This window comes from Phoca vitulina, unplaced genomic scaffold (genome assembly GCF_004348235.1).
Source record: "Phoca vitulina isolate PV1807 unplaced genomic scaffold, GSC_HSeal_1.0 scaffold43, whole genome shotgun sequence".
Lineage (NCBI taxonomy): Eukaryota > Metazoa > Chordata > Mammalia > Carnivora > Phocidae > Phoca > Phoca vitulina.
Window position 1 is genome coordinate 7,866,667 of NW_022589746.1, and position 26,865 is coordinate 7,893,531.

Consider the following 26,865-nt stretch of genomic DNA (forward strand, 5'->3'; position numbering starts at 1 on the left):
ACTAATCCATATAAATAATTTTGATGATTTTTTTTAAGTTGGCAAATGGATGGATTTATGGAGAAATATATTCAGACTCATCTAAAGTTCAACCATTAATGAAGCCATATAAACTATTATCTGAAAAGGTGAGGGTTTTTTTTTTTTTGGATACGTAGTTTAATTTATTTTGAATTTTTTATTATGTAATTTATGTAAATTATGTAAATTAGGAGGTTATTCTCTCCTTAATATTTTTCTGTCCCTTTTTTATTTTTATTCCTCCCCAATATTTTTAAGGACTTTAGAAAATATTCTTATCATGCTTAAGAGTTTCTTGATGAGAGATAATGAAGTAATATTTACAATGATTGTTATTTATAAGTTTTCATGTATTTTACTTATTAGGAGGAACAATCAGTATCTTGACAAATGAGGTGAAAAGAACTTTGTAGCCTGGTGCTTATGGAGGAAGAGTTATTCTTGTCTGTTTATTCAGATGGTGGAAAAGCCTTCACATGTGTATCATATAATCTGGCACTGTTTCTCCTTTTTAGTTTCTATCTAAAGTATCAGAAGTGGGGAAACTAAAGGAAATTAACCTCCATGCTGAGATCCCTCTTAGCAGTCTTAGTCAAACTAAATCTCAGCTCACACTCTGCTTTTCAGAAATTTTACTTTGCTTTTTCATTTTTAAATAAACAATGTCAATCTTTTTTTCTTCATAAGTAGAGGCAGTCTATTTCAGATTTTTTATTTTCATTCAGATGCATCATACCCACGCCCTTTTTTTCCTCTTTCTTTTTGTCGCTAGGAAAAAGAAATTTATCGCTGGCCAATCAAAGAGTCTTTAAAAACCATGCTGGCGTGGGGTTGGAGGATTGAGAGAACACGGGAGGGAGACAGCATGGCGCTCTATAACCGCACTCGTCGAATTTCTCAGACAAGTCAGGTAAGAACCACACTGGTGAATCCACTGCTCATGTCTAATCCTGGTTTTTATCAGTTTTAAGACCTACATTTGCCATAGTATCTGTGAAATTAGGAATCATTTATCATCGTGGAGTTGATGAAGTATGGCTTGGTGCTACAGGGAATACTAAGACGAGGACAGCTCAACCTATGTCCACAGATTTTTCCTGTATAGCAGAAAAATTTGGAGAATAACAAACATTTTGGAAATACAGTTCTGACAACAGAATGGGGAATGAATTAGAGACGGGGGAGATTGAAGACAGAAAGGCCGATTCCTTGGGAGATACTGTAGACATCCCGTGAAACAAAACAGAAGTAGTAAATATCTGAATTAGAGCAAAGATAATGGAAATGGAGGGAAGTGGATATATCCTGGAGATATTTTTGAAGTAGAAAAGACAGAATTTTGTGACTGTCTGATAGAGGATTGTGGATGAGGAGGAGTAATCAGAGGTGATAGCCATGGATCTGGGCCGGCCTGCCAGGTGGGTGGTTATGTTAGGTAAGGTGGGGAGCACAGCAGCCCTCGGAGATGACAAGGACAGAACAATAATTTGATTATAGATGTTGTGTTAGGCAGAATATGGCTCCCAAAGATGATCCCCAGTTGCTGGAATCTATGAAAATATTGTTTTACTTGGGCTTTGCCAGTATGATCAAAGTTAAAGACCTTGAGATGGGGGGAAATGGGGGTAGGGTGCCTGGGTGGCTCAGTTGGTTAAGTGTCTGCCTTCTGCTCAGGTCATGACCCCAGGGTCCTGGGATCGAGTCCTGCATCGGGCTCCCTGCTCAGCGGGGAATCTGCTTCTCCCTCTCCCTCTGCCCTTCCCCCAACCCATGTCTCAAATAAATAAATCTTAAAAAAAAAAAAAAAAGAACACAGGACAGTATGAGAAGTCTTAGAGTTGATGAAAAGATATGTTTCATTTTTTAAAAATGCCAAAATTCAGAAATTACCAAAATTCAGAAATTAAGTTTCCTTGTTTTTGGGGATAACTTTGTTAATCGTTGACTACTGACTACTTTTAAAATTAAAGAGTTGGTTGTATTTTGTCTTAACATTTGGCCCATTGAGACATTTGTAGATATTGCCCTCTTGGATTAATTACTGTTTGCATGAGGAAGAGTAAATTTTATTGCAGCCAATTCAAATCTGTAAGAAACTGAAGAATACGGGGATCCTTTGACGAAAGTAATGTTTCAGAATCTTGGATTCATTGCACAATTTGTTGAATTCTGATCATTAGCTTTTGGGATTGGCAGTCCCTGTGATGTTGGGATGTATTATTCAGTCATCAATGGAAATGATCAGACACCCAAACAGGATTTAATTTGCTAGATATGTTTGTGAACTAAGTTTGTACAGATACTTGCCGGTTTCATCTGATGAAACATTACATGTGGAAGTTTATTTGTCCCATGTTTCTGACGTTTGTCTTAAGTCTCCACTGGGTTTTTTAATTAGACTCCATTTTTTTCACCTAAATCGTTTAGGTTTCTGTAGATGCTGCACATGGTTATAGCCCCCGAGCCATTGACATGAGCAATGTCACACTGTCCAGAGACCTGCACGTAAGTATTATTGACTTTTAAAAGTACCCTGCAGGGGCGCCTGGGTGGCTCAGTTGGTGAAGCATCTGCCTTCGGCTCAGGTCATGATCCCGGGGTCCTGGGATCGAGCCCCGCATCGGGCTCCCTGCTCAGCGGGGAGTCAGCTTCTCTCTCTCCCTCTCCATCTGCTGTTCTGCCCGCTTGTGCGCTCTCTATCAAATAAATAAATAAAATAGTTTTTTAAAAAGTATCCTGCAAAGTTCATTTTTTAAAAAGCATGCTTTAACACTTTCCTTCCCGTATTTTTCCTCATGGATTATTTGAATGTGGTGATCATATAAAGGGTCTATCGAATTTATAGATTATGGACCTTAACTTCTTAATTGCTTTTAAAGTTGATATAAAGTTGATATTTTCTAGGATGTTTCCTCTAGATAATTTATTTTCCTTAAAGATAATGTCTATTAAAAAAATCCTACTATAATGAAGTAGTTGTGTGTGAGAAGAGAGTAAATAAGGAATTAGTAATGCTCTGCTTAAGGGTAACCTCAGTTACTCATTAAAGAATGTGTATTTTAAGTCATTTATCCAGTTACTCATTCAAGAATGTGTATTTTAAGTCATTTATCCAGTAACCTCAGTTACTCATTAAAGAATGTGTATTTTAAGTCATTTTAAAATGGTGGCGTTCTGCCTGTTCCATCCATAGTTGTATCCGTTCTCCTTTGTCCCTAAGGAACATACTTTGAAATGGCTGATTTGAGTAAAAGAAAATGTGTTGTCTTGGATCAGAAGTTGACAGGTTGATAATAATGATCAAACAACAATATTGGTATTGTTAGTATTATTCCAAGAGAAATAAATACGTAAAGACAAACCCTATGTTGTAGGTCATGTTAATTATCTTACATTGTTTGGCTTGCCCGATGCTCCCATATGGATGGATATCTTAAAATGAGAGTTAACTTGAAAATCAAGAGGGAAAAAGAGAATCTGAGAGGCAATCTTATCAAAAAGCAAAAGGCCACGGAAGGGCACCTGGGTGCCTCAGTCTGTTAAGTGTCTGACTTTTGAATTTAGCTCGGGTCTCATGGTTGTGAGATCGAGCCCTGTGTTGGTCTCCCCACTCAAGTGGGAGTCTGCTTGAGATTCTTTCCCTCTGCCCCTCCCCCTGCACACACACATTCTCTCTCTCTCTCTCTCTCAAATAAATAAATTAAAAAAAAAAAAAAAAAAAGCAAAAATCCACAGAAAGGTTAATGTGGTTTGTCTGAGGTGTCTGGTCTCTCCCCAGGTTTGGGACAGACATGGAATCTAGACTGTCCCTCTAGGTTCTTTGCTTTCATTGTTTAATAAAGTTTAGATTGTCTTTTACAGCTTTGGAGATTACAATAAGAACTTGTAAAGAAATAGATTTTTTTGTTAAAGTTCATGGCTAATTTGAAGTTTCATTATTGAATTAATAAAACCTGTGTCCTTGAACATTACAAATAACAAGAATCATTCGCATCAAATCACTTCTGCTATTTACTACTGCACGGTTTCACAGGCTGGTAGAATTATCTGGGATTTAGATTCCAACTAAGAGTTGTGTTCAGTTATCTTTCAGAGGTATTTTAGCACTGACACGCTATGATTTATTAATTTAAAGTATGTTATGATATTACATATTGGCAAGCAAAGTCCTCTATTTCTACTCCTTAAATTATAACTTATTTGCTAAATATTTCGTTCATTTAAGGCTATGGCAGAAATGATGGCTGAAAACTACCATAATATATGGGCAAAGAAAAAGAAACTGGAACTGGAATCCAAAGGTAATATTTTCTAAAAATCCTGATTAAAAAACAATCAGTGCGACTCTGTGAATCTCTGAAATGGATAAAACAGTCTTTTTAGAATGAGAACTTATTATACATTTGTTTTCTTAGAACAGTTCAAATACGCCCGTAACAGTTTCAGGTGGAAATTCCATAATTACCTGACTGCAAGTGTACATTTCTTCATGTCTCAGAATTCTGATGGCTCTCTCTTGCACATTTTAGCTTGTAGATATTGGTTTCTCGTCCTAACATTCAAGGTATTCTGTGAATTACTTAGACCTTGCTCACTGACTTCTATCACTAACTTAAATATTTTTCTCACATCATCCCTTCCCACTTCCGGTCAGTCCAGTCATGTTCTTGTCTCTTACATGCTTTTGCTTTTCTTTTCTGCTGTTTTTCTTAAATACTAAAATGACTAAATATTTGCATAAATCATTTCTTCAGTTTAGTGCCTCCTACACTGATGATCTCTTTCATTGTTATTTATTCAGTATTGGTCTATAAACATGTTTGTGTGTGTGTGCATGCACGTGCACACCTCTGATTACTTCCTGTATGGACTTCTTCCCCCCCCCCCCCGCCCCCGAGAATATAACTGTCTTAAGGTCAGGACCATAACTTCTGTTACTTTTGTAATATTTACTGTGTAGTTCTAGGCACCAAGAAGCTCTATTTCTTATTTGTTGGCATAGGTAAAAATATATGGGAGATAGTTTTGAAGGTCTGGGGTATTTCAGGGTGAAAAGTATAGCTGTGATATTGCAGGATGGTACCACGTACCAAACACTAGGAAACAGAGTAGCACAAATTAGAATCGGTCATGGAAATGAACAGAGAGGATTTCTTACACCACAATTGCCTATTGCAAAATTTGACTCAGGGCTAGGCCTGTTTTTCTAGAATCATTCCATGAACATTTGATAAATGGATGGATGGATGGATGGATGGATGGCTAGCTGAGTCATAGTGGCATAGAGTTTTGCTTAGTGGAATTCTTGAAGGAGCATCGTCCACGTGACTAGTAAACAAAATCCCTATTTTTCACGTGAGCCGATGACATGAAAAAAATCTGTTCTCTTTTTTTCCAAGGGTTTCAGTCACTATGGCTTGGTCAATTTCTGAGCCAGCCATTAGGTGTCCCACAGCCAGTGTTTTCTTGAAGGCATCCTGCCTGTAAGTGAGATGCCCAGACCTCTGTGGGCAGCTTGAATTGGTCCAGATTCAGACTGCGTGGTTGGGAGACAAGCATGGGTGTGTCAGGCCAAACGGTGAGGTGGTGATATTGGTCCTCAAAACTTTTAATCATTCTTCTTACTCCACATAACTTTCCCCTTTTGGAGGAGAAAGTGAGTGGTTGAGGACCAAAACAGCAGACCAGGAGGAAAGGTGTTGGAATATACAGCACTGGATCTTGACTTTTGGTTGTTGAGACTAACAAAAGTCAGAGAGATGAGTCTTAGAAAGAAGATAAATAGACTAGAGGCTGTGGACAGCTTTAGGAAAAAAACGACTTGTGTCTTTTCTCAAATTTGTTCTCTCCCCTGGGGACTTTGACACCAACCTGTGTCCTCAGGTGCCAGTCATGGTCCCTGTGTCTTGGTGCCTGTGGTGTGTGTGTGTGTGTGTGTGTGTGTGTGTGTGAAAGGGAGGGAGGGAGGGATGGAGGAAGGAACAGCAGGAGAGAAGTACAGGAAGTCAGGAACGAGGAGACAGCTAGAAACAGAAAGTCATTTACAAAGTCATTTACATTTACAATCATTTACAATTCACAATCACACACCTAGACATCTAAAAGAATCCGTTCAGGAGCTGCACGCTTTAGTTTCCACCCCATCCTGGGCTTTTTATTTTCTCTCCCACCCTCTTTTTCTCTCCCTCCTTGATTATCTGGTATTGGCATCTGACTCCCAAATCACTGTGGTTGCCAAATTAATATAATTTTCTAGGAATAAAGGACTAAATGCAATAGTGGAGTTCAAAATAGGAGATGATTGCAGGATGATTAAATTAGATGTTTGATTTACAAATTTTTTTTTCATAAAACATCCTGTTACATCTTTGATTATGGTAGAAGTCAAATCTGTTCTCAGTGTGCTTAATAATATATTCTATATCCTTCTTGCTGTTCACAGAATGCTGGTTTCTATTGTCTTCTAACAATTGCGTTATACTCGATACTATTAATACCAGACTATAAAATAACTGATGGATCCTTCATGTGTTTAGTGTTCGTTGGCTTGGTAGCGGCAGGCTGTCCTTTGCATTTATGACAGTATAGTGTCACCTAATGGTGAGAAAGCTCAGTGCGCGATTGCATTTCTCTAGATGGAACTCTCAGTCCAAGCAAACTCCAGGAAAATGTGGCATTTTCTCCTTTGCCTTTTTGATTGCTTATTTCACGCGTCGGGCAAGTTCATTATTGTGATTGTTTTAGTGGCTCCCGGCAACATCATACTGGACACTGATCTAATAGGCTCTACGTTGTCCCCACAATTCAAATCAAATATTTATCTTTAAGTATTTTTTCTGGAATTCCCATTAGCAGCTTGGTTTCCAGGAATTTCAGCATCCTGTTGAAAATATATTCCCGTACGTGTTTTATAAACTTTACATCTGGGGCACACCGCTCATCAGATCTTTACATCTGGAATTACCAGTGCATGTTCTGAAACTTTTATAAATTTTACAGAAATTTTTACAAAATCTGTAATTTTATAAAGACATTTTTCAGTATTCGTTTTTTAAAAAGTTCAGTATTTTCTAAATCTAAAAGGATGCTCTTTTGTATTTTTCGCTAAAATAGGTAAACTGGAAACCTAGATGCTTGCCAAAATTTTTAATCAGTCAAGTATGTATGCTACTCTTATTAGATATTTAAGAGAGATTTGCTTTTAACTTAGCAGCCTAAGTATAGGTTTTGTGTGGAATATGTGACTCTAAAGTACTGTTTGATCTGGGAAGCATACTAAAAATTCCATATTTAAGACATTTTTTTCCTTCTCTCTCTCGGGGGTGGAAAATGAGGCCTATCCTTTGAAACGTGCCTTATAATTTCACTGGCTCAAGCTGTGCATGTTTTGGGGTGTATTTACACACTCCACATCCAGAATTCGTTTGGATGGAGAGGGAATGCGGCTTCTCCTCCCTTCTCATGTGCTTGCAGATGTCATCAGAACTTGATATCACAAATACCTGCGTGTCCGTATTTTAATTGCCTCTTAGAAGGCATATGCACAGTCTTTCTTTGAATGGGTTTCCTAAATTAATTAGAACATTAAAGGCACTGGAGAGTCAAGAGCCTTATATGACTTGTATATACTCCGTGTATAATAGAAAGATACTAGAAGTTCTGTAATGTGGTCCTGTTACACATGCCACTCTATCACATTTCGGATTATTTTCTAATTGCAGTGCTGTATTCTTGTCTCGGCATGCTCTCAGGAGGTGGAAACCATCCCCTGCTGGTACCCTATGATACGCTGACAGCCAAAGAGAAAGCCAAGGATAGGGAAAAAGCACAGGACATCCTCAAATTCTTGCAGATCAATGGCTATGCTGTATCCAGGTAAAAGCACACCTACCATTACACGTTCTTGTTATGAAGACTGTACGTTTAAATATCCCTGTCAGATTTAATGCTGAAAATGATTCAGTGATCCATTTAAACCTTAGACCTACTATTTAGTATCTTCAAAATACACACATCAGAAACATTAACGCCCTTGGCTGTTTGTCACCTGGTTGGTTCCTTTCACTCCTTAGGTTAAATCTCATCCATCTTTTAGGCACAAATTTTTGGTGAAAATGACCCTGTGTTTCTCTAAAGGTGACTTTTTTTGCATAATAATACAGTTACTCTCTAGAGTTTTATATCAGATATGAAATATTCCTTATAAATTAAATCTCACTTTTGCCTTTAGCTCCAAGGATATTAGATCATCTTCCATTTTTATATATACCATATATACTTTTTAAGCAAAATTGTACCTTCCAAAACTCTTTGTAGGAACTGATTTCCAAATTTCATTTTTGCTGCTCTAGGGGATTCAAGGACCTGGAATTGGACACACCATCCATTGAGAAACGATTTGCCTATAGCTTCCTTCAGCAACTCATTCGCTATGTGGATGAAGCCCATCAGTATATCCTGGAGTTTGGTAGGTACCATCGTCCTATTACTAACAGTCCAGTGTTTGTAATTCTTCATGTTGACAACATCAGGGTCTAGAACAGCACAGACTGCCAGGCTGTTTTTGGTCTGTTCCCTGGCGGTATAAACACCGTCTACCCATCCTATTACTAAATAGAATCTAACAGTCAGTAGGCAAACGCATTCTTAGGGATGGGTAAATTTAGAAACCTTAAAAAAAAATCAAACATACCATTCTTTTCTCCTTATAATGTTTATTGTCATTGATTTTTTTATTTTTGAAAGACACATATGGACATCAGAATTTAAGATACAGTTAAATCTTTCCTTATGAAATTAATGGCCCTGCTCTTGATAAAAACTGAACTGTGGATCCCCAAACTTTCTAGGCAATGTGAAGGCCTTGAGTTTAGCCTTTGTAGGGATACACATTTATACTAGAGTATCTGCGATGAGGAACACTTTGTTATCCTGTTAAAGTAAAACGGAAGACCTCCTCCCCATGCGACCCCATGCTACGGAAGTATGAAGAGAATTCCTTGTTTTATTTTTTTATCTTTTTAAAGATTTTATTTATTTATTTGAGAGAGAGAGAGGGAACATGAGCAGGAAGAGGGGCAGAGGGAGAGGGAGAAGCAGACTCCCAGCTGAGCAGGGAGCCCGATGTGGGACTCAACCCCAGGACTCTGGGATCATGACCTGAGTCAAAGGCAGATGCTTAACTGACTGAGCCACCCAGGTGCCTCAAGAATTCCTTATTTTAAATCTTAGATTCAGAACAGATTTTCAAGACAGCCTCTTCTCATATCTTATTTCATGATTGTCCTCAGCACTATTAAAATGTGAGTTCTTAAGTACTGAGCTTCATGTCAGATCACTTTCCAGCCCCTGGTTGGTATTAAGATAGAAGGAGTAAGGATTAAGATGGCCCTTTTGGAAAAACAAGTGTGTTCTGGTAATTATCTTTTTATTTTCTTTTTCATGCTTTTTTTTTTTCCTAATTTTTGTTTTTTAATCCTCGTTCTCAGGACCCATAGTCCTAGATCCCTTAGCAATAAATATATCCTCCACAAACCCATCCTGACCAAGGGCTCTTTTTGCTACTGTTTTCTTAGGATTTAGGACTTAGTTTTTGGCATGTCAGATTAAAGTTCATAGAAATTCGAGCTTTGGTATTTTCTTGTTCCTGGTCTCCTGTATCCTAAATGTGATGAAAGATTTTCCAGTTCAGTATTGTTCTCTTAAAGAGCCTCCTTCTCTCTCAACCTGCTCTTTATCTGTAGCCAAGTGCTGTACTTTGGCTTTCTTCTTAACTATCTTTTTCACAAAAGCCAACTGTGCAAACTAATTTATAATACGTAATCTCTCTGTAGCTCATACAATGATTTTTTTTTAAAATATGATTTATGAGTTACCCTGAAAAGTAGCAAATTAGTCTCAATTAATGAAATTTGATTAAAAAAAATGAGGCCATGGTGAATTTTTGAAGCCTTTGTGCATATAGCTAAATACTGAAATTTCTCAAGCATATTTAAAAGTATCTGATATGAGTAGCAACTCAAATTTGGTCTTTTTTATGTCAAGAGAAGGAAAGCAAAATCAGAGTATTGAGAAAAACACTTTTTTTTTTTTTTAACCCTGCATGGATAACAGAAACAGAAATTTGATGGACAAATGTGTTTGGGTTTTATCCACATTGTATTCAAGTTTCTGAATAAACCAGTGTTTGTGCAGAGGGAGTGGTGAGAACCTGGCTGCGAATTCACCTGCTTAGCGTATTTCTTTCTTTCCACAGGGTAGAGGGTCTTCTAAACCCAATGCTGGGGAGAAAGTGAGGCTACGTCAGTGTAGAGCCCAAGAAATTAAGTTTTTTTTCACATGTTCCTTTTTCAGATGGCTGTGACCAAGAACTCTGTTAGAGGAGCAGAGTTGGGATTGTTTACATTTATTTTGATTTTCATTTTTCATTGTCCCTGCAAGGGAAACTTCTATCATGCCTTCTTTTATCTTTAAATTTACTACCTTTGCAACACATCTGAGGCTAATGGCCATAGTAAGAATACGCATATGCCTTTTTCTGATTTTTGTATTACATCTAGATCATATTCTCTCCATCAGGATTTTGCACATAAGCATTTTCGTTAAAATGTATAATGGTGTAAAAAGGAAAGATATTTCCTATTTAATTCCTTGAAATGTTAGCATATTTAGCTATATACAAAACTCTGTCTTGACATAGTTTATATGAGAAAGTCCCTTAAATGGATTCAGCCATTTTATGTAATATTCTTGAGAGAGATTGGATATAAAAGCAATACAAAAAATGAAATCTGTGAGTATAAAAAAGGCATAATTTTCTTTTACTTATTCACGGGAAGAGCATTGTTTGGTATTTGATATTACAAAATATAACCTAAATTTCCTAAAAATTATCCCAAACTCATGTCTCAGATTTAATGAAATATATCTCAAATTGCTTTTATTTCTATTTACAAAAGAACTTTTTCAAGCAAAAGTCAGTTTGATTCTTAATAAAATAGGGAAGCTCTGCTTATAAATTTTACCAAAACTTTATATCCAATTCTGAATTTTTTTGCTCTCTAGTGTGTTCTGCATATCATCTTGGTTATTATAGTTGTTGTTACCTCTTCTATATGCGGGAAGCCGCTTCTGTATGCATGAAGGAGGTGCAGAAGGCCACTTCCAAGCTAAATGCATGAGGTCAATCAGTTCTTAACCTCAAAATCATTTTCTAAACCCTGGGGAAAACTTGGGTGTCTTTGCTTTGCTTATGGAAATTATCTTGTGACATAAGTGAACTTCCTTATTCCTGAGCAGCATGCTAATTTTCCAATCTAATATTATGGTGGTGATCCTCCCTCCCATCCCAGGCTGGCTTCCTGCAGCTTTTTAGTTGGTATAGTAATATTGTAACTCTCAGTCATAGCAAGAAGTAACTATATTTTTTAGAGGCCAGGGTTAAAATGTCACCAATTTTGTTTCCTTAGTTTATACTGGCTGTGCTGACTCCAGTGAGCTTCTTTCTTACTGAAAGAAGATGTGGGATTTTTACTTGATTCTATTCCATTTGTCCCCTACATGTCAAGAAGATCATAAAGCTACACCATGTGTGTGTGCTCTTAACCCCATGTATGGGCTATCCTCAATAAATTTTTGATTTTGATTTGGGTATTTTTTTAAATCCTTTTTAAAAATTATTATCCTGCTGAATGAAGTTAGCCTTGATATTTTGGATGCCTTTCTGTGTTCAGTTTACTGGGATAACACATAGAGCAGTGTGTTCTAATTGTTGCATTTTGGGTGAATATCTTGTAATGTGGGTGAATATCTTGTAATGCTTGAAGTCAGACATGTTCCTGAACAACTCTTCCTGTCTACAGATGGTGGCAGCAGAAGCAAAGGAGAGCATTTCCCTTACGAACAGGAAATCAAGTTCTTCGCTAAAGTACAGTATACAGCCCATTTTGGTTTTGCTTCAGTATGTGTGTTTACCAAATATACTTTATAGGTCTTTGCCTCTTTCCAGGGCGTACTGGTCTACAAATGTGAATTCTGCAAGTAAATATTCTCTGGCACCGAAATAACTGCTTGAATCATGTGGGATAAATTTGTTGCCAGGATACTTGGTCATACTTTAACTCCCTGTTCTTCCTGCCATAATCCTCAAATCACTTCCATCTATATGGAGCCTAATTCAAAGCTCCCCTTCTTGGGGCTTTTATCAAATGACATAGAAGAAAAATATCTACTTCTTAATATGCGACGGTGGTTATGATTTAAAAAATTATGAGCATTTCTTTTATAAAGAGGAAAAGCATTTTTCATTTAAAATTATAAAATTTAAAAGTTTTACATTATAAGAAGCTTTACTGTATAATCTTTATTGTGGGACCTCTGTCCTCCTCATTTTACAGGTGAGAAAGCTGAGGATCAGAGAGGATAAACTGTTTATATATCAACTATATCCATTTCTATTATTCATTCCATTTAATAAGAATTTATCAATAATCTGCTTTTTGCCTGGCACATTCATGGCTTTCTTTCAGCTAATAAGGGAAGGAGACAGAGTGTTGCAGGTTCTCCACATTGGGTTCATTCACTTACACAGCATATACTATGTGCCTAGTCTCTGTCAGCTGTTAGACTACATCCCGGGGATTACTCTCATGGACACAGAATGCCCTTGGGAAGTTTTCCTGTTTATGGTATGCTGCAGTTAACTGGAAGACTTGATGTTTTCTGTCAGTTTACTTTCAAAGTACTTGCATTTGGTGGTTACTGTAGATCATTTGCAAAATGGCACGTTATTTCAATTGATTAATATTTGGCTTCTGTTATATGTTTTCAGCCCTGTGCCCTTTCTGTAAGGGAGATTTCTCTTGTCTTTTCTTATCACTCAATATAGTGCTCAAAATCTGTATCAACCATCTCAAGTTTGTCTTGAGCTACATATTGCTGGTTATTCTATTCTACTGGATTGTAATCCCCCTAATAGCCAATTATTACAAATGCTGTATTCATGGCCTCTAATCATACATTTAAAATACATTCTTGTTTCGCCCTGACTATGTACTCAGCACCCCTAGTGATTTTGTTTGCAGATGCTTCATGTGGTTTAATTTCTTCTATGATTCATTCATTCACATATTTATTGAGTAGCTATTATGTGCCAGTCACTAAGTTCAAGCAATGTCACAACTTTCTAGGAAGATTACAAAACATTTATATTTTGCTATTATATAAATATGCTACATACACGACAGTAGGAAAAAAATGTAGTTAGACAGACTTGAGTCTAAATACCGGTAATGCCAGTTATTATTACTTTTCTCATTTATTTTTTAACCAGTATTGATCTACTAGGTCCCACAAAGTCCTACGTGCTGGTGATCCAGTAGTAAACAAAACAGAGCAAAGAGTGGTCATAGAGGCTAGGAGAGGGCAATAATGGGAACAACCCAGAAATGTCTATTGTATATACCTTATAGACTCTTATGGAGAGAGACTAATTCAAAATCAAAGTTTTTTGTTTTGTTTTTGTTTTTTGCAAATGATGCTATAAGAACAGAGAATATGGAGGTTTTATCTAGTTGAGGAGGTCAGTGAAGGATTATCTGAGGGAGTGTCACTGGGCTGAGGTCTGCAGGAGTGGAGTGAATGGATTATGGGGTGTGGGAAGAGCATTTCAGGCATAGGGAATGGCATATGCAAAGCCTTGTGGTGTGAGCATACAGGGTGAGGAGGGGGAATTTGCCAAAGACCAGCAGCATTAGAATCCAGGAATGGCGAGTGGGCCTGGAGAGAGGCCAGGTAAGAACACTGTGGAGGTAGGTAAGTGGGCAACATGACTTTGAGTAAGTCACTTTCTGCACCTCAGTTGAATACCTATAAAACAGGGGTGATGACACTTGCCATACAGAGAAGTTGCTAGGAAAAATGAAATGACAGTATGTCAGTTGCAATCCTCACACTTAGTAGAGACTCCATAAATGGTAGTTGTTGATTATTTTTGAACCGATGGGGCACTGAACTACATTAGATGAAAATACTAAGAATATTTCATTTTGAAAAGATATTGAAAGTAATTCCAAACTGTTGAAAATTTGGTGTGTTCCCCATAATCACGTTCTGTCTCACGTATGCACACGTGCATATGCACGCACACACGGGGACCGGAGATAGGGTGAGATTTAAGAGAGGTGTGCTCTAAAATCCTGCCGACTAGCATGGCTACGGATATTGGGGGACCTACTGGGTGTGGATAGAACTCTGGCTGCTCCAGGGCCTCAGCCCACTGTGTAGATCTGTTCTCTTTTCCTTTCTTTCAGGTTGTTCTTCCTTTAATTGATCAGTATTTCAAAAACCATCGTTTATACTTCTTATCTGCAGCAAGCAGACCTCTCTGTTCTGGAGGACATGCATCAAACAAGGAGAAGGAAATGGTGACTAGGTAAACAGCTACATAAAATAAAGACTGTTGTGGAGTGAAGTGTATTTGCATTGGAGAAAGAGCTGCTGGGGACCTTGAAATGGGAGCATGCAGAGTGGCCCTCCCCTTCCCCCCCCAGCTTCCCGACCCCTGGCCCTTTGGAATCAAACACTGTGAGGAGGATGCTCTCTGCAAGTTAATACATGTGTTCTAAATGTTGAGTTTTCTTCTATTTTGCTGCTAAATAAAATGCTGAATAGAAGGAATAAGGCAACCAGTACAGAATCCACAAGTAGAGGCATCACTGGATTAGTATTTGTGATAAATGGTGCTTTTCACATTACTTCCTTTAAAATTTATCCGGATCTATTATTTTTGCCAAAATTTTGAAAAATACAGGCATTTTTCTGGAGTGTAAAATCCCATTTACAGAAATTATCTTTTCCGATGTTCGTTTGAAAATAATGACCAATCGTGGAAGAAAATGACCTACAAATATGTACTTTCTGAAGATTTCCCCTCACACTACTCAAGCTGGCATCTTAGCCACGCTTTCTCATTTCTGTTTGAACCTAAGTATTCCTCGTAGATTGATTTGTGATTCTGCTGGGTATTTCAAGTCTGATTTTTCAGAATTCTGCCAAAATTTAGTACTCATGAGATTCGATTACTCAGCAAATCTATTTCTGTATTACCAAATCGCACTGGAATTGACACCAAGCTTTTAGATTGTGTTTGGAAAAAAAAAATTTATATAAAAGTGAGTAACCTACACAAAGCAGAATACAAGATTTCCTTGGACTTGACTTTAATGATCTGTGATGTCATGTGATGTAAGATTGCAACAGGGTTAAAAATGGCCCCAAACTTCTTTAAATAATGATCTTCCTGTGAAGTTGGTAAAACCGATTATAGTTAAGAAAACAGAGAATCCATCCAGTGGCATACTTTGTTTCCACCAACTTTGTTACCTGAAAAAGAGGAGTGAGGGGCTACTTTCCAAGATGTGAATCCCCTTCCCCTTCTCCCTTTGGCGTGGTCTTCTTTCCTCTTTCCCCAGGAGAGAGAGGCCCTTCCCTCTGCATTTCACAGGCTCACCATCCCCAGGGGACTGGGAGTGTCTCAGCAGCTAGAAAATGCCAGGGCATCAAGTTACCTTTAAACACCCTGCAGCCCTAACTGCAAAGTCTCCTCACACTCCACCCCACCCCCGCCTTTTATAACAGCAGCTTTGTTCCCAGAGTTGTTGTTGATGTAGCTGTCACTCAATTACGTAAACTAAGAGACAATGCAGTCAGAGAATGTAGGAAAAAATACAAGTATGCAAACTCTGTTCTTTCCCCTCTCCTGTATCATGTTTTATCTTGATTACGTTTCATTCTTAGAACTGTTCCCTGACCTCAGAAGTAACTAATTTTCCTTTGCCGACTCTCCCTCATAGAATAAATCAGAAGAGCATTGCTATTCTGTGCCAGCCTCAGTTAATGTGGTTTGGGGGCCTGAGGTACCCCCTTTTTATTAACATTGCACCAGAATGTTTTCCATAATGTCATCTTCAATTTTTCTTCACCTCCTGGAAAGAAGGTTGGCAAATTTTACTTTTCCCTTTACCATTTCCAAAAGAGAAATCCATCTAAAATAACAACATACAGGACTGAGACACACACTAATAGGAGTAGCTTAATTTCATCACAGCACCTGTGCACCAAACGTAGATAGAATTTAACCTCAGAAAAATTTTGGAATGAAAAAATGAATTAAGGTAATAATAAATTATGGCACATGCAAAATGCTGTCCAGTCACTAAAATTATGCATGCAAATATGTAATAACCTAGGACAATGATTATTTAAAAAGTAAAATATATATTTAAATAGTATGCACCCAGATTTTTTTAAAAACCTATATTTGTATATGTAGAAAAATACTGGTAGGGAAGAAACTTGATTTTAATAATTGTTTTCATTGGGGGTAGTATAGTAGATATTTTTTCTTACTACTTTTGTATATTTTTAAAGTTTTTAAAGTGAAAAAACTTTTATAATCATAAAGATGTGTTTTAAAACAACCCGAATCACCATCAAACTAACAAAAACCGACTAAAATTTTTGTTTGATATGTTAAAATGGTATCACTGAGATTTATAAATGTGTGATTTCTTACCACTTCAGTTAAATATTACTTCAGTGAATAAAATAGGTAAAAAAAAAAAAAAAAAAAGGATAAAACGCAACAAAAAATACTGGCCCTGCTACTATGGATAAGCAGTCATGCCTTCATACACAGGTTGAACACTGAAGTGATCATTTTAATTTGTATTTAACAGTTGTGTGTAGCAATAGTTCTGTGGGTCTAAGTTAACTTGCACATTTAAGAACAGGTTGTTTCCATTGGATGTTTAGATACTTCTCGCACTAGACATCACGTATTGAGCATTTACTATATGATCATGTGTGTGGAAAAGGGTGAGGTATGGCCTCTGCACTCTGGGAGTGTACCCGGCAATAGCTGGGTATGTGAGTAGAAATATAATTCTAGAAGAAAGCCATGCAGTGCTGTGGGATTCCAAGTAAAGTGAGGCCACACTGGATGGGTATGGGCAGGCTAGAGATAAGGGAAAGCCATGATAATTCACAATTGATCTTAAAGAACATGTAGGTCATAGATTCAGAAGGGGGACTATTTTCTACATGTAGATAATAGCATAGAGAGTGTAGAACATAGTAATTTAGGGGCAATGTGGGTTATGTAGACTCCTTATGGAATACTGTAATTGACATTAACTGCCAGAATAAGGCATCTTCTTCCTTTTTTCTTTTTAATGTTTACACTTAGTCTTTTTTACTTAATTCATTAGCCCTAGGAAGCCACTGAGATATAGGGCAGTCTGGCAGCAAAAGCAGGATGGAGACGAGTCAGCTTGCTAGGAGGCCATGACAGCAGTGCAGGCTGTCGAGATAGAACTGCTTCCTCAAATAGGTGGTTCTACCCACTGATTCATTCAGCACGTATTTCTGAATGCCTGCCATGTGCAAGGTGCTGTCCTGGGTTTGAGGATGAACAAGCACATAAAACAATGCGGTTCCTAACTCCAGTGCACTTCAAAGTGCAGCTCAGTACCTGCTTACATGTAGAGCTAACCACTTAATAAGTTGTGATGAGTAATGAAAACGTACATAAAGGTCTGGGAATATAGAGAAGATACACATGCAGAGTGGGCTGGATATGGGAAGCATGGATGAGAGAAAATCACAGGACAGGGCAATGAGTCGTATGGAAGGTAGGAAGAAGGAGGTCAACATGGCGCTGGAGTTTCAATGCTGAGTGGTTGGAACAATATTGGTGGTGACAGCAAAAAGAAATGGCAGAAGAACTGGTTTTGAGAAGAAGATGTTAAATTTGGTTAGGGAATCATTGAAGTATATAAGTAAGTAGTAGCAGGTCATTTGGCTGGAGATGTCCAGCCAAAGGTTGGAAATGAGTGTTTGGTATTGGTGGAGAGACCAAAGCAAGAAATGACATATTCAGAGATTATACCCCTGTGATGCTCCAAGTTCTGAAATCAGATGAAGGGGGAGTGGAGAGAGAAGCAAAAAGGTCTGAATACCAAAACTTGGCGAATTATTCCATCTGAAGGGTTTTCAGAAGTGGGTTCTTGAAGAACACTGAGAATGATTAATTAGAGAAAAGGGGGAAATGCATTGCTGTAAAACAGAATTCCGATTTTCCCAGATTGAAATAGTCGATGATGCCACATACCGCAGAGAGCTCTTCAGGATGGAGGTTGAAAAGGTGTTATTAGATTTGCTGACGGGCAGGTATTGCTTTTCAGTAGAGCAGTGAAGTGAAAAGCAAAATGACAAAGCAAGGCATCGAAGCTAAGGAAGTGTAGATGCATTATAAATTCTTAAGAATGTTAGTAATGATGGGATATACAGAAAGGGGATAACAACGTTATGGAAAATATTTTTGGAGAAAACTATAGGCCAAAGCTTACAGTAATGAAACCTTAGAGTCGGTATAGAAACTACACTCTGAAAGTGGATGGCACAGGAGAGGAAAAAAATATAATTTGTCCTTTGGGTGGACTTGGTTTTCTACATATCTTTATTTCTCTCTGGTAGCACATTGGCCACTGATTAGGAACAACTAAAGTTAAGAAGCAGTTGCTACAATAAGTCATTTTTCTCAGACAAACTCTCAGACATTCAATATCCAACAGAATGGGATACAGAGCAGTTCTGTTTTCCATCACAGCAAAATGTCCTAGGTCTGGATGAATTGGGTTAAAACATGATCCTAGTGTCCTAAATTCAACATTATCTCCAAATGTTTCATGCTGATCCTAGAGAGTCTCAGTAAGCAGTAAAAGAGATCACTTAAAATAGGTTGGTATACATGTAGAGATCCAAAATATGTACAATTCTAAGAAGTCATCACTCTCTTCAGATGGGGACAGACCTTTGTTGAGTTAGCATGCATAAGGCTCAGTGGATGAGGGCACCTGGAAAAAGTTGCTTTAGGTTTATTGTCTTTTTTTTCCTTACAGTATAGCACAAAGATGAATAATAATGCAGCTCAGGAGGCTGATGTCTCATTTTAAATTCTAATATCTACTTGAACAGATCATTGTTTCCAAAACTTTTAGAACTGCTAGGGGATTTCTCAAGACCTCAAATTCACTTAGACATTTGTCGATGAATGTTCTCTTGGAAAAGCTATACAATGCTCTATATAATTAATTTTCGTTCTTACCTTATTGGCATAGTTACTGAAATGAAAAATGGTAGCCAAAACTTCGTGTAAAGAAGGTCAGTATCACCAATGTGATTCCCTGTCTTTCTCCCATCCTGCCATGAGCGCGACTCCATTTTTTTTTTCCCATGGCATAGTGTATATTCTGACAAGTGTACATCTGCACACTGCTGTTCATGGGAGAGCTTTGCAAGGCAGAATGGGACAGTCAGAATATAGCTGTTTCCGTCATTGGAACAGTCAAGCTGGGTGTGGGTAGCACTGTATGAATGGATCGTCAAGGCTAGAGGTTTGGTAAGCTCGGGTTATGCAGATCCTGTGCTCTCCCCAGAGCTCAGGAGAGTGTGGGTAGATGTGACACTAGTATCAGTTGGAATACGGAAGGATAGGTATCATGGTAGAGATTTGCAAAAGAGTTCCCCTTCCAGCTCGGACTGGCAGGGGAGAAGGAGCCCTGGGTATTAGCCAAGGCTTGTTGGAGTGGACTTGTCCCGTGCTGAATCCTGAGGGGTGGGTAGAAGGGAGTGTAGCAGGGAAGTGAGTGAAGGGTATTCCCCAAAATACTTTTAAGGAGCTTACTAGACTGTGGCCTTGTGGCCAGCCAGGTCAGTAGCAAGTCTTGCCCAGGGTTCTGGGGTCTGATGTATGAGTTAGTGCATACCAGCGCTATCATGCTGAATGCAGGCCACCCTTCCTTGCAGTCTCCCACTACTGATCCCCAGGGACGACACAGAGACCTAGAGGAGATAAGAAACCAGCTCAACTCAAGCCTTAGCATTGAGATCCCTTGAAGTTATCCCATCTGTAATGTTTATCAGTTGTTCAAATTCTGTCTCTCCTTCACTGTATTCAGATTCACTGGATGCTTTGTAAGGGGTGTGATCACGGTTGGAAAAAAGGAAAGTTCAAATGATAAACATACTGAAACTTCAAGTAACCTTTTATGCCCAATGTGCCGTACTTCTGGTTTTAAATAATGTCCATGACAACAATACAAATATTCTAGAATTCCAGTGGTTACATTTGGGCAGATAAAATTTAAGTGTGTTCCTTGTGGTATTTGAGTAGTTATATTCTTGTGGAGTTCATATAGATGGCTTTTATATTAATTAGCTTTGCTTTCAAGTTTTTTTTGGTTTCTTTACTTATAATATGTGCTTTTTTAACCATGTTTGTTAAAGATATGCACTCAGAGATTCTTTCTTTAATACCTTTACTCCACATTCTGCTCAGAGAATTGATTCTTTCTGCGTGACATCATGTTGCTTTTTCCTGCTCATATATCAGCTGTTTATTTTTCTTTTTTTCTTCTTTTTTTTAAATTTTATTTTAATTTCTCCCTGTCTTTTCTACCTTCCCTCCCCGTTTTTCCCCCTTTCTCTTTTGTTTTTCTTTTGTCTTCAGCCTATTCTGCAAACTTGGAGTTCTTGTCAGGCATAGGATTTCACTATTTGGTAAGGAGACCCTTGAAACGAATATGAGCATGGCCATCACTTGGTTTTCTTTGCCAGTTTTGCACTGTGTTGTGTGCTGCTATGTTGCATGAATGCATGTTTGCATGGCTGCATGCATGGTCGTCATAGGCCAAGATAAGGTCCTCGAGGTCGTTTGTAAGTAGCATTATCTGTGGTGAAATTGAAGACTAACTTTTTCATGCTGGTCCAAAGCACATTTGGGAAAATCAAAAGGTTTTATTATGAAAGAGAAAAATGAATGCAAGTGGCAGCTTCTGCCATATTTTATTTCAGAGGGGTGAAGCAGAACCGGGCCCTCGAATTTGTCTATTTCCAATAGATTGCAGAATGAGCTGTCATAAATCAAAAAATTTTAACTGCACTTATTTTAATTTTTTTTTTTTTTTTTTGTAATGCTCTTGACTACAGATCTGCATGTTGACTGCATTCCAGACACTGGAGCTTCATAGTAGAGACAGTGAGGCAAGGACTTTACTTGGCAAAAGGGACTTTTCGAGTCCATTTTTGTTTGTGTCTGGGTATTCACGTAACTAAAGTCCGCCCATCCGAGCACCTGCTTTTGGACACTTTCCACAGGTCCTCCTTGCTGTGGAGCTGTAGGACCCAAGAGAAACTGGCAGAATTTGTGTTTTTATTTCCTGTCTCTGCTTTTATAAACCACAAAAGCAAACTTCAGCCCTGTGCGCTCTAGGTGATGAGACAGTGTTGGGGTAATATCGGTCATAAAATATTGAGTGTACTGATACAGATGTTGCAAGTTCAATTCCATTTACAGGAAAAGCTAAGGATTATGTCATTTCTTTAAAAGCCACAATGAATGATCGGAGGAATAGGTATGTGTGTGAATATATCTTCTCTCTCACACACACACACACACACACACACATTACTTTTAAGTCCTTTAAAACAGTCTATTTTTTGAGAAATGATAGTTTCTGGATATAATTCCTTAAACCTCTGTTTGGTTTCTAATTTTATTAGATCCAATATTTGGTGCTCTTAAATTTAGTAATTGAAGGTTCTATTTCATTTAAATTGCCTGAGTTTTTGCATTAATGTTTCAGTTATCCCAAATCAATGTGCAGATGATCTTCAAGATAATTTCTAGTTTACTGACCTTTGTTTGACTTCTCTTCAACATAGAAAAATTTCTGTGAACATTGTGAAGACAGAATTATACACTCCTCAACTTTCTCGTAATAACAGTGGATTCAAGTGTCCTCCGTTAGTCTTATTATATATCATTCTGACGGGGACCCCTTTTCTCAAGTGCAGTGTTTGCATTCTTACTAATGAGCATAATAATACTTTCTTGTGTGCTATTTCTAACTTCTTGCATATTGTAAATTCTTGGTTTTCTATGTTATATTTCACTATAATTTTCTTTAAAAATTTTTTTGAGGTATTCCACATATAGAACAAAGTACACAAATCTTGAAGATAGCTTAATGATATAGTTTGTTGAAATTTTACGTATATATATGGATCAAGACATAGAACATTTCCAGCATCCCAGAAGCCTCCCTTGTGCCATTTCCCAATTTATTATCTTCTGCAAAGAAATTATATGTAGACCTCCATTACCGTGGGTTAATTTTGCCTATTCTTTAATCTCCTGTTTTTTTTAAGGGTCCAGTAATTGAAGATAAATGCACAATAAAACTTGTCATACCTCCACTTTAACATACATTCCATCCCTATGTGATGCTGATATCCCATTTAGGCACTGTATCTTAAACCCCTTAGCCTTTAAATACTATTACTTTTATTTTTAACAGGAATTTACTGGAGAGCTACTATATGTCTTTGCCTCAAAAGTGTATTGTGTGTCTTCTTTATATTATTCTAGCCTCTCTTGTTTTCATTGTTTCAAATTTGCTTTGGCATTTGCCTGTAAAGTAATATAAACTTCAAGAGGCCTTCATTAATCAAACATTTTCTAATACAGACTGGTCAAGTTATTGGAATTTTAAGTCTTATCCATGTCATCTCTACACTTGACAGTTATAACCTGACTTTAGACACTAATAGGATGTCCCGGGAAAATAGTGGGCTTCGAATCGGAAAACCTAGATTTAAACCTAGATTTAAGTGCTGTATTTGCAACTAGACCAGCTGAATGAGTTAGATAAGGGACTTGACTTCTCTGAACTCTTGTTTTTGTTTTTCATTTTTAAAGCAGGTTAGAATGACTCCTGATCTTAGAGATCAGTTACACATAGCTGATCTAATGTAGGGTAATGAATGCTCAAGTGCTGTGGAAACTTTAACTGTCCACCTTTCAAATCTAAGGGATTCCTAGTCTTATTTGCACAGTTTTTATTTAGATAAATCAAACTACAAATGAACCAGACTAGGGGACTTGGCTATTTAAAGTACCTGTACAATGAAGGCTCTATAATCTTCCCATTTCCAGAGTTCAATGGAAGTGGTATGCCAGGTATTTATTTTTGATGTGTCAGTTCTGCTATTGTGGCTTTCCCTAAAGAGAGAGACCTAATGATATATATGATATATATATACAGTGGCCCTTTATAGTCCTATTAATCTCTTATTTTTTTTCTTTCTCCCTTCTTTTACATGATACCATTTTCCATATTCTGATGGAATAAATGAATAAACTGATGATCAAAATGTTTTTCCTGTACTGACTTAGTTCAAAAAACTTTCTATGACTTAAGCTAAGGGTAAATTAAGATAGTTTGAAATGGAGGTTAGCAAAGAAATACTTGGGCTTTGTGTCTTATGAACAATGAGCAAAGATAAAGATGTAGAAAGATACACATTAGCCTTCAACATACCAGGAAGGTGAGATTGGAGACACAAGGGGGAACATTAATGTAAACCAACAGACAAAATACTTGTGGTGAGATCAGGGTTTGATGAGTAATGGACTAAATTTATTCCAAGCTGGCTACCAGGTTGTCATTGTACCTCCAGACCTTATCTGTAGTTGAAACTTACCTGATATATTGAAGATTCCCCCAATTTTGACTTCTCTTTGTGTATGTCTTTTACCTACTTTAAGATATGTTCTATACATTGAGGCACACTAAGAATTAAAGAGATCAGTCATGTTTTTATGCTTCATATATTCTTTTTGAGGTGTTTAAACCATTTCATTTTATATTTGAAAAAGGTAAGTTTTTTAAAAAGGGAAACAAGCCCTTTTCCCCAGAGAACAGTAGTTCTGGTGTATCCACTGAAGTGCTTTATGGAAAAAAATAATAAATTAGTGTCTTCATAATATATATATAGGCTTTCTGTTTGAACTCTGGAATGCTTGTCAGTGATTGTAAGTTGGTGCACTCTAGTATTTTAGAAAATTGGTTAGGGCATGGATAAGACCCAGGCAAGCTGAGAAGTAGTAAGGATCCCATTGGCCATTTTCAAGGACCCATTATTGATTAATGGAATATTGCTTTTAATCCCATCATTTTATCCCACTTCTGCTAAGTGGAAATTCTGAGTACTAATGTCAAGGCAGTTAGAAAATACATAAGCCCTCCTATTACAGCCCGTTTAAGCCTTTCAGTCAGTTTTAGAGGAAGCAGAATCCGTAACTAAGCCTCCAGCAGGGACCGAGATGGTACCACAGGTGTATGCCTATCAGGGCTTCTTAAGGGCTCTATTTTTATGTGTGAAAATAAATCTAATGCCTTAATGACATTCATTTGACGCATTCATTCAATAAACACTGACTGTGTTCAGCTGTGTGGGAGGCACGCTTTCAGGCTGTGGGGATAGGAAAATGAAGATTTCTACACCTGTGCACTGCAACCAGGCCAATCCAGGCATCTGTCACCTGTCCTCCTCCACGAGCAAAGTGACCATTCTGTCTGAATTCCCTCTTGCTCTTCCAAACCATGCTCCACAACAGTTCAGTCTTCCCAAACCCAGTCTCTCCTGTCACACTCCTGCGTATTCAGTGGCTTCCCTTTGCTTGAAAATAAAAATTCTGAACCTGGCCACAACAGTATTTCACAGAGTGTCCCCAGTGTACCACTCCATCATTTCCTGGCACTTTCTCGCTCTCGACAGTTCCACCTAAGTGGCCCTCTTTCTGCTTCTTCAAAGTGTTGTATTCCTTTCTGTGCAGGGTCTTTGCACATGCTATAATTCCTGACTGGAATGGGGTCTCCAGACGTAGCAGTCACCTCTCTGGTCCTCTACACCCATAATGGAGTAAACCACTCATCCTTCAGACTTCAACCTAAATATCACTTACTCTGTCAGGAAAACCTTCCCCAATCTCCCTGATTTTACTCCCTCCCCTTCCTATTACAACATTCTCACAGCTCCCAGTACCTTTCCTTCATCTCAGTGATGATGTCACCAGATTCACATCTCTCACTCGCACAAACCTCTCTGCTCACTGAGGGCTTATTGTTGTATCTGAGGTCTGGCACATAGTACGTATTTATCAATATCTGATGATTGAATGAGTGAACGAACTAGGTCCTGCCTTCAGGAAGCCTACAGTCTGATAGAGAAGAGTAGACACTAAGAACGATGCAGTAAGAGCTCTTGATTTTAAACTTTCTTACATTCATGAATAACTGAAATTTTACTTTTTTTTCCTTATGAGATTATTAAGAAAAATGTAGTACCCAGTTATCCCACAATTTATAAGAATCACATTTTTATTTATTTTTTTTATTCCTTAAGCTGTACGAGAAAACACTTAGGGCACTTACACTGAACAGGAAGTAACGTTTAAGTAATGACTCTTCAAACGTGATCATTAAACCCAACCAACAGTGATCCTTTCAGCTACAGGAACGACTTGAGAAGGCTCGCACCAAACAGTTGTCATTTGGAGGCCTTTTCTACTTTCCCATTTTCTGGTGAATTTTTAACGTATTAGCGAGAGCGCAAATTGTCCAGAGTTACTGGAGAGTTTCCAGATTTGGCCGAGGGACTTCTAGGAAGGCCTGGACTCGAGCAAGCACTCAGTAACATGATGAGCATAGCACTCCAAAATTTCTCCTGGTTTGACCTCAGTGACCCTAGAGCCCTACGTGGCACATCATTAACTCCACTCCAATATGAGCCACAGGGCTATTGAACAAGATAAGGATTGTCATGTATTTAAATGAAGCAGTAGTTCTTGTTAAAATGTTGGGTTTTCTCCCTCCAGGTGGGGATGCCTGATTTAAACTGCTGCCTAAATCTTAATGTTATATTTAGAAGAGTTTCAAGAGTAAAGTTATTAATATAGTGGATTCTATCAGTTGGTATCTCTCCCTGATTAAAAAATTAGTGGGTTAAGTTTTGTTGGTCCATCTGTTATCTGCCCGCTCCCAAAACCCATTGAGGTGTTTAAAATGAGGACTGCTATCTCATATCAGGAGATATTAGAAAATTAGTCCATGTACGTATTATCCTTAAGAAGGTTCAGTTCGTGCTTACTTTTGTTTCCTAGGACACAGAATGAAAGGAAAATTACTTAAAGTACTCAGAGTCTCTGAGGACTGTGCATATCTAAGAACTGAACCTGTCGTTATGCTGGGTATCTAATGGTTCAGTTATGCACAGCCTGCTACTTTTGCTGATTATTGTTGTCATCACTTGAGGACCATTAAGGTCTTTCCCTAACATAACAATTCTATGGTTTGATGACCCTATACATGGCAAAGACAAGAATTTCCTGGATTTAACTTGTTTTATGTGTTATATAAAAAATAACCTATTTCTTATAGAGAGATACATTAGGTCAGAAATACCAGAGTTAAAAACCTATCATGAGAATCATATCAGAAAACAGTATTAGAGCAATACAGATGTTTCTTTCCCCTGTACATATTTCTATGAGAGAATGTCCTGACTTTGGAGTAAATGAATAGAATATGTAATTACGTAAAATGTATTTTCAGTTTAACTGAAACTTCTCACCAAGTTAAAGTTTCAGTAATTTTATTCTGTTCAGGATTGCAGATTTCAGAAGGAATAAAGTCATTGGCACTTTTCAGTTTCTCTCTATCCCCTCCTAATTTGAGAGAAGTTTGTATTTCTAGCATAATTTTATTCCACATTATTAATGAGGATTCTACCAAGATTAATCATTTCTTCAAAGGAGAGAATGCAGGGAGATATTGCCATGCAAGAAAAGTGAGGTAGAAGAACGAAACTTAGAATGGTTGTTACTGCTTTCTCAGTGGAGGGAAAGTCCATTCTGATCATACTCCATACATCAGATGGCAA

The 26,865-nt window shown here is 37.7% G+C and overlaps 1 protein-coding gene across 3 annotated transcripts in view; it reads left to right on the plus strand.

Annotated features, from left to right (window-relative positions):
• The window catches only part of RYR2 (ryanodine receptor 2), a 739,460-nt gene that overhangs the window by 570,396 nt on the left and 142,199 nt on the right, over positions 1 to 26,865 (plus strand). For all 3 annotated transcript variants that reach the window (XM_032430318.1, XM_032430320.1, XM_032430321.1), the window contains 9 exons: positions 39 to 128; positions 794 to 931; positions 2,449 to 2,526; positions 4,247 to 4,322; positions 7,773 to 7,896; positions 8,373 to 8,488; positions 11,883 to 11,947; positions 14,331 to 14,452; positions 20,591 to 20,640. In XM_032430318.1, the coding sequence (XP_032286209.1) occupies positions 39 to 128; positions 794 to 931; positions 2,449 to 2,526; positions 4,247 to 4,322; positions 7,773 to 7,896; positions 8,373 to 8,488; positions 11,883 to 11,947; positions 14,331 to 14,452; positions 20,591 to 20,640 (859 nt within the window). The remainder of the gene's footprint in view (positions 1 to 38; positions 129 to 793; positions 932 to 2,448; positions 2,527 to 4,246; positions 4,323 to 7,772; positions 7,897 to 8,372; positions 8,489 to 11,882; positions 11,948 to 14,330; positions 14,453 to 20,590; positions 20,641 to 26,865) is intronic.